This window comes from Telmatherina bonti, assembly GCF_933228915.1.
Source record: "Telmatherina bonti genome assembly, chromosome: 19".
NCBI classification, from domain to species: domain Eukaryota; kingdom Metazoa; phylum Chordata; class Actinopteri; order Atheriniformes; family Telmatherinidae; genus Telmatherina; species Telmatherina bonti.
In genome coordinates this window covers 9,758,434-9,776,682 of record NC_136617.1, presented here as the reverse complement: position 1 = coordinate 9,776,682, position 18,249 = coordinate 9,758,434, and the positions used below count along the sequence as shown (strand labels likewise).

The 18,249-nt window shown below is 39.6% G+C and overlaps 1 protein-coding gene across 1 annotated transcript; it reads left to right on the top strand.

Moving 5' to 3' along the window:
- Window positions 1-1,195: 1,195 nt before the first annotated feature.
- On the top strand, window positions 1,196-18,056 carry LOC306770420 (chitin synthase chs-1-like; the record flags this gene model as incomplete). The annotated part of the gene is given in 22 exon segments (XM_079259280.1): window positions 1,196-1,251; window positions 1,557-1,692; window positions 2,695-2,883; window positions 3,006-3,885; window positions 4,322-4,505; window positions 4,623-4,715; window positions 4,859-5,020; window positions 5,102-5,252; window positions 5,254-5,277; window positions 5,360-5,461; window positions 5,547-5,688; window positions 5,772-5,972; window positions 7,352-7,467; window positions 7,600-7,768; window positions 7,898-8,077; window positions 8,221-8,496; window positions 8,580-8,739; window positions 8,839-8,870; window positions 9,333-9,397; window positions 10,623-10,733; window positions 10,820-11,031; window positions 17,978-18,056. Coding segments are annotated over 22 exon segments (3,720 nt in total).
- Window positions 18,057-18,249: the final 193 nt, after the last annotated feature.

Sequence of the window (18,249 nt, the reverse complement as noted above, 5' to 3'; positions counted from 1 at the left end):
CTTTCACTATTTTTCCTCCCAAACACCCTCTTCTTTGTGTTTAGCATACCCTTTACATTAGATGTTATCCAAGGCTTGTTGTTTGCAAAGCACTTTACTGACTTAACAGGCACCGCCTGCTGCTCACAAAAATTTATATAGTCAGTCAGGCAACCCACTGCCCCCTCTAGGTCCTCCCCATGTGAGTCCACTAATACATTCCAGTCTGTGGTGGCAAAGCAGTGTCTGAGTGCATCCTCTGCCTCAGGGGACCACCTGCGGACCTGCCTGGTTGTAGCAGTTTGCCTCTTCACAAGAGGAGTGTAGGTGGGCTGTAGGTGGACAAGGTTGTGGTCGGATCTGCCCAGTGGAGGAAGGGGAGAAGCTGAGTATGCATCCATGGTATTTGCATACAAAAGATCTATAGTCTTATTTTTCCTAGTGGGGCAGCTGACATACTGGTGGAAAGATGGCAGAGTAGAATCCAGGGTGACATGATTAAAATCACCGGAGAGAAGAAAGAATGCATCTGGATGTTGGGACTGAAGTGCTGTGGTGGTGTTATAGATAGCCTCACGCACCGCCTCTGCGTCCGCTCTCGGAGGAATGTAAACACACAGCGCGATGACGTGCGAGAACTCACGTGGTACGTAGTACGGTCTGATGCTAACAGCTAGCAGCTCCAAATTGCGGGTGCAAATCACGGATTTAACAGTCAGATGGTTGGGATGACACCACCGCTTGTTAGCATACAGAATGAGTCCCCCGCCTTTGCGCTTTCCGGATGCATCAGGATCCCGATCTGCTCGAATGGTGGAAAAGCCGGGCAGGTCCACATTAGCGTCCACTACAAGGCTGGTTAGCCATGTCTCAGTGAAGATGAGAAGACAGCTCTCCTTGTAGCTCCGTTGGCTCCCAACCAGCGCGGTAAGCTCATCCATCTTGTTAGACAAGGTATTCACATTTCCCATAACAACAGAGGGAATCGGTGGTTTAAAAATCCTCCGTTTGGCGATTCTAGCCTTTACTCTTGCCTTGTGTTTACGACCGGCTCGGCATCCCCGGTACTTCCGCCTTAGCTCCAATGGAATCAAATGGCGCATACAGGCCTTAACATTGTCTTTCAGTGCCAGTAACTCCTCTTTCGAGTACACCAGTCTATTAATGCTAACCAGCATTATAGAAAAGATTAGAAAAGACACTCAAACCAGCCTAGATGCCAAAAACACTCATCCGAGCAAACAGACGTGCAGCCGCTCACACGCAGGCGCAGTAGCAGTAGCAATCCTTTAAAACATTCCTGGATCCAGATGCTGATCTGGATCAATCAAAAGATTTGTTGCAATCTAATTTAGACGAAAATCTTTTAAATGATAACAATGAAACTTTACACAAAAACTTGTTAACAGAAAGGCAGATATTAGATAATGAAAAATTACCACTAAGGAAAAACAAACAAATGAAAATGTATCTGGGTGTGATAAAAAAAACAAATGTTGCCAGATAAGTACATAAAAAATGAAGCCATGTATTTGATTCAGTGTGCTCCCAGTTTGACATTCTGTGTTGAAATTCAGGAGGCCATGGGACACCGCTCGGGAGGTCCCGGTCATCGACGACGAGCAGACACCCTGGAAAATGATCAAACTTCTCAGGATCTTCTCTTTGTTTGCAGTCGCTATCATTGTGTTTGGACTGGCGCTGTGTAGCAAGGTTAGCTCCTTTAAGCACTTCTTCTGAAACATTTAGACCACAGCTGTCAAACACCAGTCCTGCAGGATTTTGTTGTCTCCATGCTCCAACACACCTGATCAAAATTCATAAATTGGTTGACAAGAATTGCTGGATCCATTTGATTTGAATCAGGTGTGTTGGTGCAGAGAAACAACAAAAAACCTGCCAAATACTGGCCCTCAAGGGCTGGAGTTTAACACCCCATAATATTAAGTGACATGTCCAGGTGTACCTGCCTCTCCAGCTTCCAGGTGACCCTTAAATGGACTAAGCAGTATAGAAAATGAATAAAAAAATGAATGAATGGGTCTTCAGTGGAGAAGTCAGAATTGAATTGAATGAAACATTTCTCTATCTGACATGGATCGAGTGTATACCAGAACATTTTGTTATTTGATTTAACCCTTTTGATGCATGTGTCCACTGCTGTGGAGACCTATTTGAAGGCTGTTTTCTTTTATATTCCTAAGTGAGAATGGTACATTTACAATTTTGGCACTTCAGTGGACATTAGGAGAGCGATCCAACACACTTCCACTCACTGAAGAATTAGTATTGTATAAAATTTAATATATAAATGTAAATGTAATTATCAACTTCATCTCAGTGATAAACAGGTCAAAAACCTGATATTAGTCCACTTTAGTGGTGTGTCTATATATATATATTATATTAATATGACTATAAAGTCAAATAATATTAAAGACAAAAAAGCACCTCTATACATCTCTGTGGAAGGGAAATATTGTATATGAAAAATGTGGTGCTGTTATTTTAATTTATGCATCAGATGGTTAATTTAAATGTAATAAATACAACATTAAAGCCACTCTGCAGAATGGCTGGAGATTTCACATATTAACTGATATTAATGATAACTTTAACATATATTTTGCCGTTCCTGAGAACCAAGTCATATTTACATAAGGAAAGAGACTAAATAAAAAAAAATGGTTTTCATCTTTCTTTTTTTTTCCCCAGACATCTTTCCTTCTTCTCATCGTTTTGTCCCACGAAGGCACAAAGACCCTCTCAGCAGAGCAAAAGCCCCTCGCACTTCTATGTATTGGTTGCTCTCTCATTTCACCAAGTGTCCTTCTGTTCCTCAAAAGCATGTGGAAAGCTTTCTACAAAACATCAAAGATGCCTAAGAAGGCCACTGTAGCGCTGGTACGACAAGAGTCTGTTCAGGCTCTGACTGTTGATGAGAAAACCAAGCGTGACTTGTTTTTTTGTTTTGCTTGTTTCTTTCATCCTATTGAATTAAATTCTTTTCTCTGCTTCTGTTGCAGGTTTTCCTCTTTGAGTTTCTGGTGTCTGTGGGTGTAGCGTGTCTCACCGTTGTGACGATGCCTCATTTAGACATCGTGACCAACGCGACTCTCCTGAATGGCGTTGCTATCCTCTCTGCGTTCCTACAGGCAGTCGCTCAGTGCATCGCCAAGGAAAACAACCGCTTTCTGCTTTCCCCTGTCACTGCTTTCATCCTCATTTTGCTTGGTTACTCTCTGTTTGTCGGGTTATACATTATGAAAGATCCTACTGATATTAAGACAAGTATTTGGGTGGGTCGTGCTGTTGGTGGGTCTTTCTTGGTGTCTCTTAACTGGTGGGAGAGCTACTTAAGGCTGGTCTGTAACAAAACCAGATCCTGCTTCCTTCAAAATCTATTCATAGACATGACAAAGTGCCAGAATGTTCTGCACATCCTCACCAGCCTGGTGAGGATCATGGTGACCGCCTGCGTGCTTGGAGCTTACGTCCCGTTTTCCAAAATAAAATGGCACCAATTGACCTCCATCCCAAGCTTAGGGAACAGGGTTCTAATCTTCATCATTGGGGTCCAGCTGATCTCCTCAGCACTCTGCCAGTGGTTTGCTTTGATAGCCTGCAAGATGCACGCCGTTCGACGATGCTTTATCCTGCCTTTGTACCTCACCTCTCTGGCTGTTGTGGCCGTGTTCGTCGTCCCAGTCATTGTCTACTACCAGGAATACAACAAAAGTCTGAATGCAACTGAAAGCATCAACTTCACAAGCTACTGCAACGCAGCTGTACATGCAAGGAACCAGAGCTTGAACAGCGGCGTGTTCCCCCATCTGGTTTGGGATGTTACACAAACTCTGTGCTTCCTGGACATGTCCAAGATTACCAACGTTGGCATGCTGACAGGTAAGAAACTAACCCTTGTGAAGTTAGTGTACACTTGACTATAAATGATTATAGCACAGGGGTGTCCAAAGTCTGTCCTCGAGGGCTGCTGTCCTGTAGGTTTTCATTGTATCCCTGTTCCAACACACCTGGCTTCCATTAAATGGATCCAACAGCCTATGAAATTCTGCACAATCACTGATTCATTTGAGTCGAGTGTTTTGAAGCAGGGATACATGCAAAACCTGCAGGATTGTGGCCCTTGAGGACTGGACCTGGACACCCCTGATAGAGGTATTTGACATCATTTGACTGCATTTGACTCCTTCAAAACTTGTACCCGTTAGCATACTTGAGTCCACTATGTGCAGGTTGAGCTTTATTTCTCTGGTGTGCATATAAACATCAAACTGGTAGAGATTATGTATGGATAATATTTTTGTTAACCCTTTTCTAGGTGCAGCAGTGTGCTGGTGGATTGGTCTCCTGTTATCCACCACCCATATTTGGAACCTCAACATCTACCGTATCCAAAAAACCCAAGATCTGTTCTTCAGGAGGCTGTATGAAGGAGCCTTTATTGAGCAATCCTTGCTCCTCAACACTCGATACCACATCCAGACCAAACACAAGAAGAATCTGTGAGTGTGTGATGTGCTTGTGTTGAATAATTTGCCCATTTTATGTCGACAGTTCTTTCAATGACTTGCATATATTTAATAGAGTGAAATATGTTCTCTTGTCATACCAAGATTTAGTGAATATGCCTCCACTGCCATGTTGTATCTGTGTGCAACCATGTGGCACGAGACCTACGAAGAGATGATGAACATCATAATCTCAATTTTCAGGTGAGGAACACTCACTCCTTTGGTAAATAGCTTTGTAACTCATAGATACAACAAAGTATCTAAACTATAATCACTGTAGAAAAGTTACTCTCTTTGAATTCAAGAAGTGTTTATTAAAGTCTTTGTTTGTCTGATCCCTGAAGATTGGACAAGTACAGACCAAAGAATGAGACAAAGTTCAACGATTTTACCTTTGAAGCCCATATCTACTTCGATGACGCCTTTGAACCAGTCGAGGGGAGCGAGGAACGTCAACTCAATGAATACGCAAAATCCCTTGTAGTTATCATCACAGAAGTTTTTGGGTAAGAAAGTGAAGTTAACATGTTTTTTTCTGACATGGGAGTGACTTATGGCACACCAACACTCTTATCCTCTCACATCAGCATCTTCAAGAGCCTTGAAGAAAAATTCTTCAGAATGCAGCGGCAAATTCCTGATCAAAGGATCATACGGACACCGTACGGGGGGCGTCTCGTCGTCACCATGCCTCATGGGAACAACATAATCATCCACTTCAAGGATAAAAAAAAGGTTTCGGCACAAGAAGAGATGGTCTCAGGTAGGAAAGACTTCCTGAAGCATTTCAATACTCTGGTCTTGGCCAACATCATGTTCGCTAATTTGTACAAGTTGTTCTCTAGGTGATGTACCTTTACTATCTTCTGGGGTGGAAAATAATGACCAAATATTATCATCGTTGGGAGCAGCATGAGGATGCAAACATACTCAGGAAAGAGATCCAGGTGGGAAAAAAATTGAACTATTTCTGATTTGCTTGAACATGTGTGCCGTGTTCTCGTTCACATCAAAATGCACCTTTGTTTACAGAGAGAGACACACAACACCTACCTCTTGGCTTTAGACGGAGACACTGACTTCCAGCCTACTGCTGTGATGCTGCTCATAGATCGGCTTAAAATGTATCCTCGTGTTGGGGCAGCATGCGGCAGGATTCACCCAACTGGATCAGGTTGGCACAATGAGACAATCATCATGTAGTGTAAGGATAGTGGACCATGCTGAGATTGAAATATCTCTGCGTTTCTGCTGCAGGTCCTGCAGTGTGGTTCCAGAAGTTTGAATATGCCATCAGCCACTGGCTGCAGAAGACAGCTGAGCATGTGTTCGGCTGCGTGCTGTGCAGTCCTGGCTGCTTCAGTCTGTTCAGAGCAGAGGCACTAATGGATGACAATGTGATGAAGAAATACTCCACTAAGTCCACAGAGGCCAGCCACTACATCCAGTATGATCAAGGTATTTAGGATTACCTACACTTTCAAACCTGTGCTCTACTTAGTGATAGCTTGTAATATCTTCATGGTTTTAATCTCTATAATCTAGAGTCAGGGGTGCAGCTAGAGGGGCAACTGCGGTGGCCCTGACACCTCAGGTGATTGACAGGTCACTGGAGAAGAAAATGGTCTAGAAATATCTTTCCAGACACTTCTAGATCACCAGTGTCACTAGTTTAAAGTAAATCTCAAATTCAAGATTCCTTTATTTGTTCCACAGCAGGGAAGTTTATGGCACAACAGCAGCAAAAACAAACAAAAAAACAAAACAAAACAAAGAAAAAACTGTTAAAACTGCAAGCATAAAATAAAAGCATAAGTGATAATAAATAATTTCTTAATTAGTCATCCTGTAAATCTGTTCTGATATACTTAAAGGACATATTTAGATATGGCATTTGAATGCACATTTATGAAATAAATTTTGTCCCTGTGCAAGTCTAACTAATGTTGAAATGAAGCTACGTAGCGCTGCTAATCTAGTTATATAGTAGCACAAGACTAGTTCCAAGAAAATGTGAGGAAGCTTGACATATTCATTTTTCAACTAGTGTATTAAGGGGCAACACAACTCGGATAATCAGAATTTTAACCGAAATAAACCATAAAGAAGTCTAAGAGTACCTCCGTATTCCAGTTACTAAGGTACATCTGGTTTTATTTAAACATGAGGCTAGCATTACTGTATGCTACTGCATGAAACTGTAGGGAAGTATAACCTGTAACTATTCTTATTTGGAAAAGAAAAGCAGATGCTTCTGACTTTTTGTAAACAGGAAGTCAAATCTCAGGCTGAATTAAACTGCAGCCCTAACAGTTCCTCTGAACATAGCTAACCATGCTAGTCATTATTATCGGACACAAAGGTGTAATCTACGATTTCCACCAGCAATCAATTCCACATCCACCTCATCAAGTGCCACATACTGTACCCCAAAATAATCAACTTACCTTTGGACCTTTTAGAATTTGCCACAAACAATTCCACTTGGTGATCCAGATTCTTAATGTAAAGATATTTTGCTTCTTGCCTCTGCTGTAGCTCAACCACCTGGTCAGGATGTATCCTGCTTCTTCCTGTTAATGACTGGGATACATTTCAGCTTTTCCGCAATGCTCAATGGAAATAAGCGGTGTTGAAAATGGATAGATGTATATTTTATATCTCATGTCTCTCTAATAAGTCAACAGTTAGCACAGTATATATAAAATTCAACACCATTTGGCCACCGCTTGTATAAAAGGCTAAACCCACCGATGTGTATAAGGATACACCCAGTGAGAACCTGCTGCCTCTTATTGACCAGTGGTGATACGTTTTACCCTTCCTCCTCTCTGTAGGTGAAGACCGCTGGCTGTGTACTCTACTTTTGAAACAAGGGTGGAGAGTAGAGTACAATGCAGCATCTGATGCCTACACCAATGCACCAGAGGACTTCAAAGAGCTATACAACCAGGTGGGCGCAGAAGACAAACCCTTTCAGTAATGTTGTGGCAAATTAAAAGGCTTCTTTCCAAATTTGGAAAAGATGTGGCATAAGTTCAGTTAAATATCACAGCAGGAACTTCAGTCTTTTTTCTCGACTCAGCGGAGACGGTGGGGGCCTTCTACAATGGCCAGTGTGGTGGATCTGCTGGGTTCTGCCAACATCATTTCCAAGAGGAACTCATCCATGTCCAAACCCTTTATGTTTTACCAACTGTTTGCCATCTTGTCGTCCATTCTTGCACCTTCCACTATCTGCCTCATGATTGCAGGTTAGAATTATTTCTGTCTGTGCATTTGTAAAGGTAAATAGTTTTACAAATGCTTACAAGGTTTAACTTTAATTTTTTTTTTTTTTTTTTTATAAACTACTGACCACTTGAGTTTGCTTTGTGTTTCAGGTAGTCTGTCCTTCATCCTGGAAATCCACACTTCTGTTGCTCTGGTTTTGGCTGTAATACCTCCTGCCATCTACTTGGGTCTCTGCTTTAAGATCAAGGCAGACACTCAGATCACAATTGCAGCAGTTTTGAGTGTCTTCTATGCATTTCTTATGTTGGTGGTCACAATGTCCATTATAGGTACGTAAAGTTTAAATGGGTGTAACTTTCATTAGGTTCATGCTAAGCTAATACATTTGTATTTTCTAAAATTATTATTTTTTTATTAGAAACTTTAAGTTGAGATCATTTTGAAACACATTCTTTCCTTTGTTTTCTACCAGGTTCAATGGTGACAAGTGGGACCATTCTGACACCCAGCAGCATTTTCATCCTCACTATGTCTATCATTTATATAATCACTGCCATAATGCACCCCCAGGAATTGCCTATTGTCTTCTATGGGCTTCTCTACATCATCTGCATCCCCAGCGCCTACCTTCTGCTCACCATTTACTCCATGGTCAACATGAATAACGTCTCCTGGGGCACCAGAGAGACAAAGCCTGTAGCTGGGGCTGACACACCTGTAGTCGCCCAGCAAACACCAAAACTGAAAGGTACATTTTCCCGCCATGCAAGTCAGTATTATTGTTTCTGCTGAAATGGACTGAAGCTCACTTTTACACTTTGATACTTGCAGTCAAAAACACTCTCCAGCAGCTCCTCTCCTGTCTCAAATGTTGTAAAAAACCCAGTCAGAGATCTCAAGACAGACAGGAAAACATGACCCCAGAGTTCACGCAGTCTGAGCCTCAACAACAAAACAGTATTGTGGAGGGCGCCACTGAGGACAAACTATGGTAAGTTCTGACTTCTGTGACATAACTTTAATGCAACTCTACAAAGGTCTGTAAAGTACAGCATTGTACCTACTGATAAATGTTTGAACTGTTTTTCAGGCAAGCAGACACTAACTACTCATCTACGAAGTGTAAGTTCAAGAAATAGCTAGTCTGTTCTTGTAAATTACTCATGCAAATGAAAATATATCTATTAGGGGTGGTAAATTAAATCGAAAAATTGAATATTGGGATTTTTTGCTTGACAATTTTAAAATCAATAATTTACCAAATCTTTTTTCAAATAAACAAAAATAATCCAATATACAATGTTAGTCATTTTTATTTAGTATTCAGTTTTTGTTTATCTTTTAATTGTTTTGGGGGGGTATTATAGCTGCAGAATGATTGTTTGGCTATTGTGTTGTTGTTTTTTTTGCTAATTGAAATCAAGAAAAATGATGAGCAAAAAAGGTTTTGTACATTTTAGTTTGTTTTTAAATCTACAAAAATCAGTCAAATGGAAGAATTGTGAGAATCGCAATTTAAATATCGATACACAGATAGCTACATAGATATATTTTAATTTTTTACTTTCTGTGCTCTTTATCTAGGTTGGGTAACACGACTCCAGCACTTATCTAGTGACATAAAACTGAAAGAAGAATCTCTGAATGAGGTAAATATGTCATGATTTATGGGTTTGCCTTTTGTTTTCTGGTCTTTTTGAGTTCTGTCTTGACTTATTTTTTAGGTTTTCTCTGTTTCGTTTTCTGCTTCCTGTCATTAACACACCTGGTTTCAAACCCACCACAAGTTCTTTTTAGTGCTCCTAAATGTAGTTGTGCTTGGTTTCAGGTCCTCTTTGCAAAGTCACATCCTGAATATTGGATTTTCTGCATGATTTGTAAATTATTGTTACGACCCCTGTGGAGTCTAGGGGTTTAAAACAGGGATGGTAACATAAAACAGAACAAGTAACTAAAAGTTCACCAATAAATTTATTTACAAATAGGTGAATTTACCAAAACAATAAGGGATAACTCAGAACTTCCCAATACAGAAGAGATAACTTTCTTAATACAATAACACAAAACCCAAACAGCTCTGTAATCACAGACAAAAATACTACAAGTTCTGTAACTCTATAGCAAGTCAAAAAGTCCCAGAAGGCAAAACCTCAGCAAAACCCACAAACAGTACAACAGTGGCAAACTGTGTCACACTCAAACACAGCTGCCCTGATGACATCCCTTAAATAGGAGAGTGGCAGAGGAGGTAGCCAATGAGCCGTGGTCCTGAAAAGTCCTCCACCAATCCTAAAGCACCAAGGATAGAGGCTGAGATGCGGAAGGCTGGCCAATCCTAGTCGTGTGCGGGTGTTGGGACATCTTCCTCCACATTCCAGCAGGCTTGGGCCGTCACAATTATATAAAATGATTATTGGAGTAAATATGAAAGGAAACTGAGTTAATAAGAGAACATCTTTCAAACAAAGAAGCTGACTTTTTTTGTACTTAATTTATAGCACAAACTTTGGTGACAATATATTTTTCTGCTTCATTTGTGCTGCAAATAAATCAAAGCACCTCCTTAAACCATAAATGCCACACAATGATCCTGTTATGCTCAGCTTTACAACTATATCCATAATCATTGTTTTAAAAGTTGTTTTAATGTACTTCCTGAATATTGGAAGTAAAAGACTTGTAGTAAAGGGTTGGTGGCAGAAACATGGTTCCACATTAAAACATCAGAGAGGATTACGAAAAGATTGAAGTAATTTTTAGTTACTGTAAAATGTAATAAATAAACCATTTCCTGAACCTTTAACTGAATACCACAAACGTATAACAGTTTTCATTTAAAAGTGTATCTGTTGAACTTTGTACATTTTCTTGCAGGAGGAGAAACTGTTTTGGGAGGAACTGAGGCAAAAATACCTTTACCCTCTGGATATTGATGATAGGAAACAAAAAGAGATGCAGAATGACCTGAGAGGACTGAGAAACAAGGTTTGTGTGAGGATCGGAGGTATAAGCATCTCTTACAGAAAACACATCAAATTTAATGTTCAGCTCTCATTTCTTTCTCTACCCAGGTCAACTTCTCCTTCTTCTTCCTGAACGCGCTGTGGCTTGTGGCAACCTTTGCTCTGCAGGTCTTTGAAAGCGTCTCCATCGAGATAAATATGGTCGATCTCAACCTAAATGATACAGGGAGCATCATCCAAATTAAGCCAACATTCCTCATGTTCATTCTGGGATTTGCTCTCTCTGTTTTGCTCCAGTTTGTTGGCATGCTATACCACAGGTAAATATTTACATTGAATCACCATTTATTCTCTGTATGTCTTCACATAACGTTGAAAAAAAAAAATCATATTTTTGTGTGTGTTCATCCAGAATCTACACCCTCATCCACTACATAGCTTTTCTGGAAACTGAGCCCACACAACAGAAAAACACACATCAAGAAGAACAAACGACCTGACAGGTATTAATTACTTCTATTAATCACCACAACTTCCTGCCTGTAATGGCACTGTTATTATTACAACTCTAATATTAATAATATTGGTATTAACTGCCTTGAATGCTGGTCCAACAACTTAAATCAGTCACTGGACCCAGTAACAAACACTTTGCACAATCTGTGTGCCATATTTTTTCCAACAGATTTACTCTACATGGGAGACATGTTGTGTAGATGGCCGCCCTAAATATTTCCATTATTATTTTTATCGTAACCATTAGTCCTGACATGGTAATACTGAATGGGAGAGGGAAAAACGCCTTTAAACAGAAAAGAAATTCAAGTTTTTACCCCAAAGAAGATGACAGCGTTGTCAATAGGGATGGGCGATACCACAAAGTTTTCCTGCCAATTCGATGCAATTAGTTTATGGTACTTTTTTAATGCTTCCAGTACTGATGTCAATATGTCTTGCCCTGTAAAAGGAAAATCATAACTTTACAGAGTGTGTTCATTTATTTACTGCAAAGGCAATGTGGAATATGAATAAAACTCAAGATCATCAATACTTGAAAAAAAATTAATTTAAAACAAAAAAATATATATACTGACAGAATACATTATACAAGAATAAAAATAAAGAATCATTTAAAATGATAAAATAAATAAACTACAGATTAAAATAAAAATGATAAATCATTAAACCAACCTTTATTTATAAAGTACTGTTCATACAACAAAAAATGTAGCGCAAGAGATTTTACAATAAAACCAAAAAAAAGAACAACAACAAAACTAAATATATATATATATATATATATATATATATATATATATATATATATATATATATATATATATATATATATATATATATTCGTGAAATCTCCCCAAATCAAAAGAGCATGAAATCCAAATATACACAACATAGCAAACACAAAAAATTATGCCTCAAGAGTTGCTGTGCCAACCCCGTTTAACTGTATCAGGAAGATAAAACACTGGAAAAGAAAGATTTTTAGGTTAAAAGAAAATTTAAGAGACTAAACATCAAACATAAAAATAAAGATATTGTAAAAAAAAAAAGTTTATTCACATTTATTAAGCACCTTTATTAAACTGAAAAGTGCAAACTATATTATGTAAAAGTAATAAAATAAATAGAATAAAAAGTAATACACAATAACCTGTATCAAATGAGTAAAATACTAAAACAAAACCTCTTCATCACTTACAGAGCAGCATCATCATCGTGACGTTGTGATATCTGAAAGGCCTTAATCATCTAAAGGAATACACTGTTGCAGAGTTTCACACAGTTTATTGCCTAAAACTCTCAAAAGGCCTGTTTTGTATCAACAGAGTGGAACCGTGATACTCAACGTATTTAATCCAATATTTTGATAGATTCCATAGTATTCATATGCCCATCCCAGATTGTCATATACACTATTTATTATGGATTTCGTCTGAAATGTTTAAAAAGGGCTTTAAAAAATGTCCAAAATGGAGATTTCACCTTTTTTTCTCCTTTTATCTGAGGACTAGGTCTAAATTAAAAGTTAACTAATAAAATATCATGATAAAATACAAAAATACAATCAAGTAGAACCATGTCTCAGCTGGGGTCTTGGACTTCTAAAAGGCAAAAAAGCAAGACCTTAGGCTCAAAACAAGCTGAGAGTTTGTGCAAAGAAGTTAAAACAGGATTAACTAGTTCTCTTTTCTCAGTTCCAGTCTGGCAGCTGTGTTCTGTTCAGTCTGTAGCTGATCAGTGGATGTTTCAGATACATGAGGAATGTGAACTGGTCTCTGCATCTGAGCAGAGAGACGACAGTCAAACCAAACGCTGAAGCTTTAGATGTTCACACAAAAAGCCAGCAGAGGGCGGAGTTGCCTTCGTCTTCAGAAAGGGAACGATTACAACCATCTTTATTCACTTGAGTTAAACTTGTTGTTCCTCAGTTCCCCTTATTTCACAATTATAGAGGCTACCAACCTTACTTTAAATCACCTGATTCGGGTTATTTAACCACTTCATCTAGTTCTTTGCAGCCTGTAAACGAGCCGTTTATTCCATGCAGGTGTGTTAAAACTCCCTTTTAACAGGAAGGAAACCTCCGGCAGAACCCAGCTCAGGACAGGCAGCCATCTGCCTCTGCTGTGTGGGGGGAAGAGGACAGAAAGACAACAGACAACAGGAACTGCTACTGTCTGAGACAGGAGACATACATGTTAATGATGCAACACTGTTATGGGGGGGTAAAAGAAAGAGATAAAGAGAAAAAGAAAGAAGCTCAGTGTATCAGGAAATGTCCCTCAGCAGTCTAAACCTATAGCAGCATAACTAAGGGATGCTAACCATCCCTAGCTATAGGACTTATCAAAAAGATAAGTCTTCAGCCTATTCTTAAAGGTGGGGAGGGTGTCTGCTTCCCTAACACTAACTGGGAGCTTATTCCATAAGAGAGGGGCCTGATAACCAAAGGCTCTGCCTCCTGCTCGGCTCTTTGAGACTCTAGGAACCACAAGTAAGCCTGCAGTCTGTGAACGAAGTACTCTGCTTGGTATATAAGGAACTATGAGGTCTTTGATATATAGTGGTGCCTGGTTGTGGAGGGCTTTATATGTAAGGAGAAGGATTTTAAATTCTATTCTAGATTCAACAGGCAGCCAATGAAGAGAGGCTAAAACTGGAGAAATATGATCTCTCATGCTGGTTCTGGTCAGGACTCTGGCTGCAGAATTCTGGATCAGCTGAAGGCTTTTCAGGGCATATTTAGGACAGCCCAGTAATAGAGAGTTACAGTAATCTAGTCTCAAAGTAACAAAAGCGTGAACCAGTTTTTCTGCATCACTCCGAGACAGAATGTCCCTAATTTTGGCTATATTACGTAAATGAAAGAAGGCTGTTTTAGTAACCTGCTTAATATGTGGACCAAAGGACAGGTCAGGGTCAAATATTACTCCAAGGTTTCTCACTGTAGCACTGGAAGCTAAAGTAATGCCATCCAGGTTCATTACAAAACCGGAAAATTTAGCTCTGAGTTTTTCAGATCCAACGAGAATTACTTCAGTCTTATCTGAGTTTAAGAGGAGAAAATTTCTAGACATCCAAGTCTTTATGTCTATGAGACAATTTTGTAGCCTATTGGGCTGATTTGTTTCATCTGGTTTAAAGGATAAGTATAGTTGAGTATCATCTGCATAACAATGAAAGTTTATTCCATGCAGTCTAATAATTTTGCCTAAAGGGAGCATATATAGCGTGAAGAGTACTGGTCCAAGTACAGAACCTTGAGGAACTCCATGACTTACTGTAGTTTGTGAGGAGGACTTGTCATTTACATGAACAAACTGAAGTCTATCAGATAAATATGATTTAAACCAGCTTAACGCTGTACCTGTAATTCCAATCACCTGTTCTAGTCTTTGTAACAGAATGTTATGATCGACTGTATCAAATGCAGCACTAAGATCAAGCAAGATAAGTACGGACACAAGTCCTTTGAGGCCATAAGAAGGTCATTAGTAACTTTCACCAATGCCGTCTCAGTGCTATGATGAGCTCTAAATCCTGACTGAAACTCCTCGCATAAATTATTTCTGCTCAGGTGGGCATGTAGCTGAGCTGAAACTATTTTCTCCAGAATTTTGGACATAAACGGGAGGTTAGATATAGGTCTATAATTTGCTATCACCTCTGGATCCAGAGATTGCTTTTTAAATAAAGGCTTGATTACAGCAGTTTTAAATGATTGTGGTACATATCCTGTCACTAAAGACATATTGATAAGACTTAGTAGTGATGTATTAATTAAAGGGAAAATGTCCTTAAAGAGGCTCGTTGGGAGAGGGTCGAAGATACAGGTGGATGGTTTAGATGAAGCTATTATTTTAGTTAATTCAGAGGGTTGGACAGGACAGAAACTATTTAGACACAAGTCAGATCCTGGTTCTAAGGATGCTTCAGAGACCACAACAGGCTCAACATTATAGGTAGAAGGAAGAATATTGTGAATTTGATCTCTAATAGTGTCAATTTTATTCCTGAAAAAATACATGAAATCATCACAGCTAAGTGAGAAAGGAATACATGGCTCCACAGCGCTCCGGCTCCTAGTAAGCCTGGCTACAGTGCTGAAAAGAAACCGAGGGTTGTTTTTGTTTTCCTCTATCAATGATGAATAATAAGCTGTTCTTGCCGTACGTAAGGCTTTTTTGTATACGATTAAACTTTCTTTCCAGGTTAAGTGAGACTCCTCTAATCCTGATGAGCGCCATCTGTTTTTTTATGCCTGTTTTAGAGCTCGAAGCTGGGAATTAAACCAGGGAGGCTTCATAATCTTACCTAATTTCTTCTTCTTTAGGGGAGCAACATTATCCAAGATTGTACGCATTGAAGCTGTTATAGTATCAGCATGTTGATCAATCTGAGCAGGAGTAAGGCTTTAAGGGGGACTCTCAGTCATGCTAACACATGGTAGATGTGAAAAAATTGATTCAATTGATTGTTTAAATTTTGTAATATTATTGTCTGATAAACATCTACTATAGTAGAATTTATTTTTGGTCAGTGAGTAATCAAATAAAGTGAATTCAAAGGTTAATAAGAAGTAATCGGACAAGACAGGGTTTTGAGGAAATACTTTGAGCTTATCAGTCTCAATACCATATGTTAGAACAAGATCAAGAGTGTGACCATGAGAGTGAGTGGCTCCATTGACATTTTGTGAAAACCCAATTGAGTTTAGAATAGAGCTAAAGGAAATGTTTAAACTATCATTTTCATCGTCAACATGAATATTAAAATCACCTAGTACAATGACCTTATCAGTAGTCAGCACTAACTCCGACAAGAGATCAGAGAATTCAGTCAGAAACTCGGAGTAAGGTCCAGGTGGGCGATACACTAATGCTAAAAGGAGCGGTTTCTCTGAATTCCATTTTGGATGAGATAAATTTAATGTCAGGAATTCAAAGGATTTATAGTTAGTTTTGTGCTTAGGATTAATTAAAAATTCTGACTTAAAAATAGCTGCAACACCTCCTCCTCTGCCTGTAGTTCTAGGAATGTGAAAGTTTAAATAATTAGCTGGCGTAGCTTCATTAATACTAACATAATCCTCTTGCTGTAACCAGGTTTCCGTAAGACAGAATAAATCAATGTGGTGATCACCTATCAAGTCATTGACTAATAAAGACTTATTTGGGAGGGATCTAATATTCAGTAGGCCACACTTTATTGTCTTATTTTCAGATTTTATTAGATCCATTGTTTTTATTTTTATGAGGTTTTCACGATTAACCCCAGAAGTGTTTTTGTGTTGTTTAATTCTTACTGCTGGGAAGTTGTATAAGGTCGGAATGGGGTTTTGGGTGGGCGGCGGCAGGTGGGAAGCTGCAGAAAAGTGTGTAGGACTACAATTCTGCCTCCTGGTCCCAACCCTGAGTTGTCAATTTAGCTGACTAATAAAAGAGTCCATATTGCTAGATAAGAGAGCGGCTCCATCCAACGTGGGATGGATGCCATCTCTCCTAATAAGACCAGGCTTTCCCCAAAAAGCGCTCCAGTTATCTATAAAACCCACGTTGTTATCGGGACACCACCTAGACAACCAGCGGTTGAAGGATGACATGCGGCTAAACATGTCATCGCTGATTAAATTTGGCAAGGGACCAGAGAAAACTACGGAGTCCGACATGCTCTTGGCAAAGTTACACACCGAAGCAACATTAATTTTAGTGACCTCCGATTGGCGTAACCGGGTGTCGTTACCGCCGACGTGAATTACAATCTTACGGTATTTACGTTTAGCCTTAGCCAGCAGTTTCAAATACGATTCGACGTCGCCCGCTCTGGCCCCAGGAATGCATTTGACTATGGTCCCCGGCGTCTCTAGAGCCACGTTTCTGACTATGGAACTACCTATAATCAGGGTTTCTGCCTCAGCGGGTGTGTCGCCGAGCGGGGAAAATCTGTTAGAAACGTGAACAGGTCGGTGGTGGCCAGTGGGTTTTGGTTTGGGGCTACGCTTCCGCCTGACCGTCGTCCAGCCCGCCTCGGCTCCCGGCTGCGCGGGAACTGCTGAGGGACGGCTCGGGATGGCTGCCCTGGCCGTCCCTCAGCCGGCCAGGGCAGCCATCCCAGAAATGAGAAACACTGAGTTATAGAAACGGCTGAAATGCTGCATTTGTGCAAAATAAGAAATACAGATAGAAGAATGCTGCATTTCAGAGAGTTTGCTGAAAACTTGAGTAGATATGTTTTCAGCTAAAGATACAAAGATATGAAGGTTGCAGAGACACTTAAAATGCTTAATTCATAGCAACTGCCCCCCAAACTTAAGCTTATATATAAATATAAGCTTATATAGTATATAAATGTGTCTTCATAAACAATTCGCAAACTTTCAAAACTGCATCTTTACTTTCAGAATCAGTTCAGGTTATTTGAAGTATAGAAAAAATACAATGGGAAACTCTTGCAAGTCCTCAAACAAACACAGCAGACAAAACACACATGGACACATCCTGAAAAGCAGCAGTAAATGAGCAGAATTTGCTGATTTGTTGAAAAGGCTGCAAAGGACCTAATTTTCCTCCCCCTTAAAAGTCCAAATACTTATATATTATAGGCAATAAATTGTGAAAATGATTAATTTTGCATTTTAATTCCTCTTCATTGAAATTCCGTTGTGACTCGATGTTACTGCAAATAAAAAAAAGAAAAGTAGTGACACTTTATTTCTTCAATCTCCTCCCAGGATGACTCCTCTTCCAGCCCCACAGACTCGAGCTACAACTCTGAGGAGGAAGATGATGATGACTACAGAGACCCTGGTGACGGGGATATAGTTTAAACAGACTGTTCCAACAACAACCACAATACTTTTGTCACGTTTTTTACTGTCTGTCAGACTTTATGAAGTATTATTGAGCAGCTTATAGTGCCTTCGGTCAATGTCTGCAGAATTATTGACCACATAAACCAGGATGTGCTGCATCAGGGTTTACTGGCTTTTACGTCTGTTTAAGATGTATGTTTACAACGGA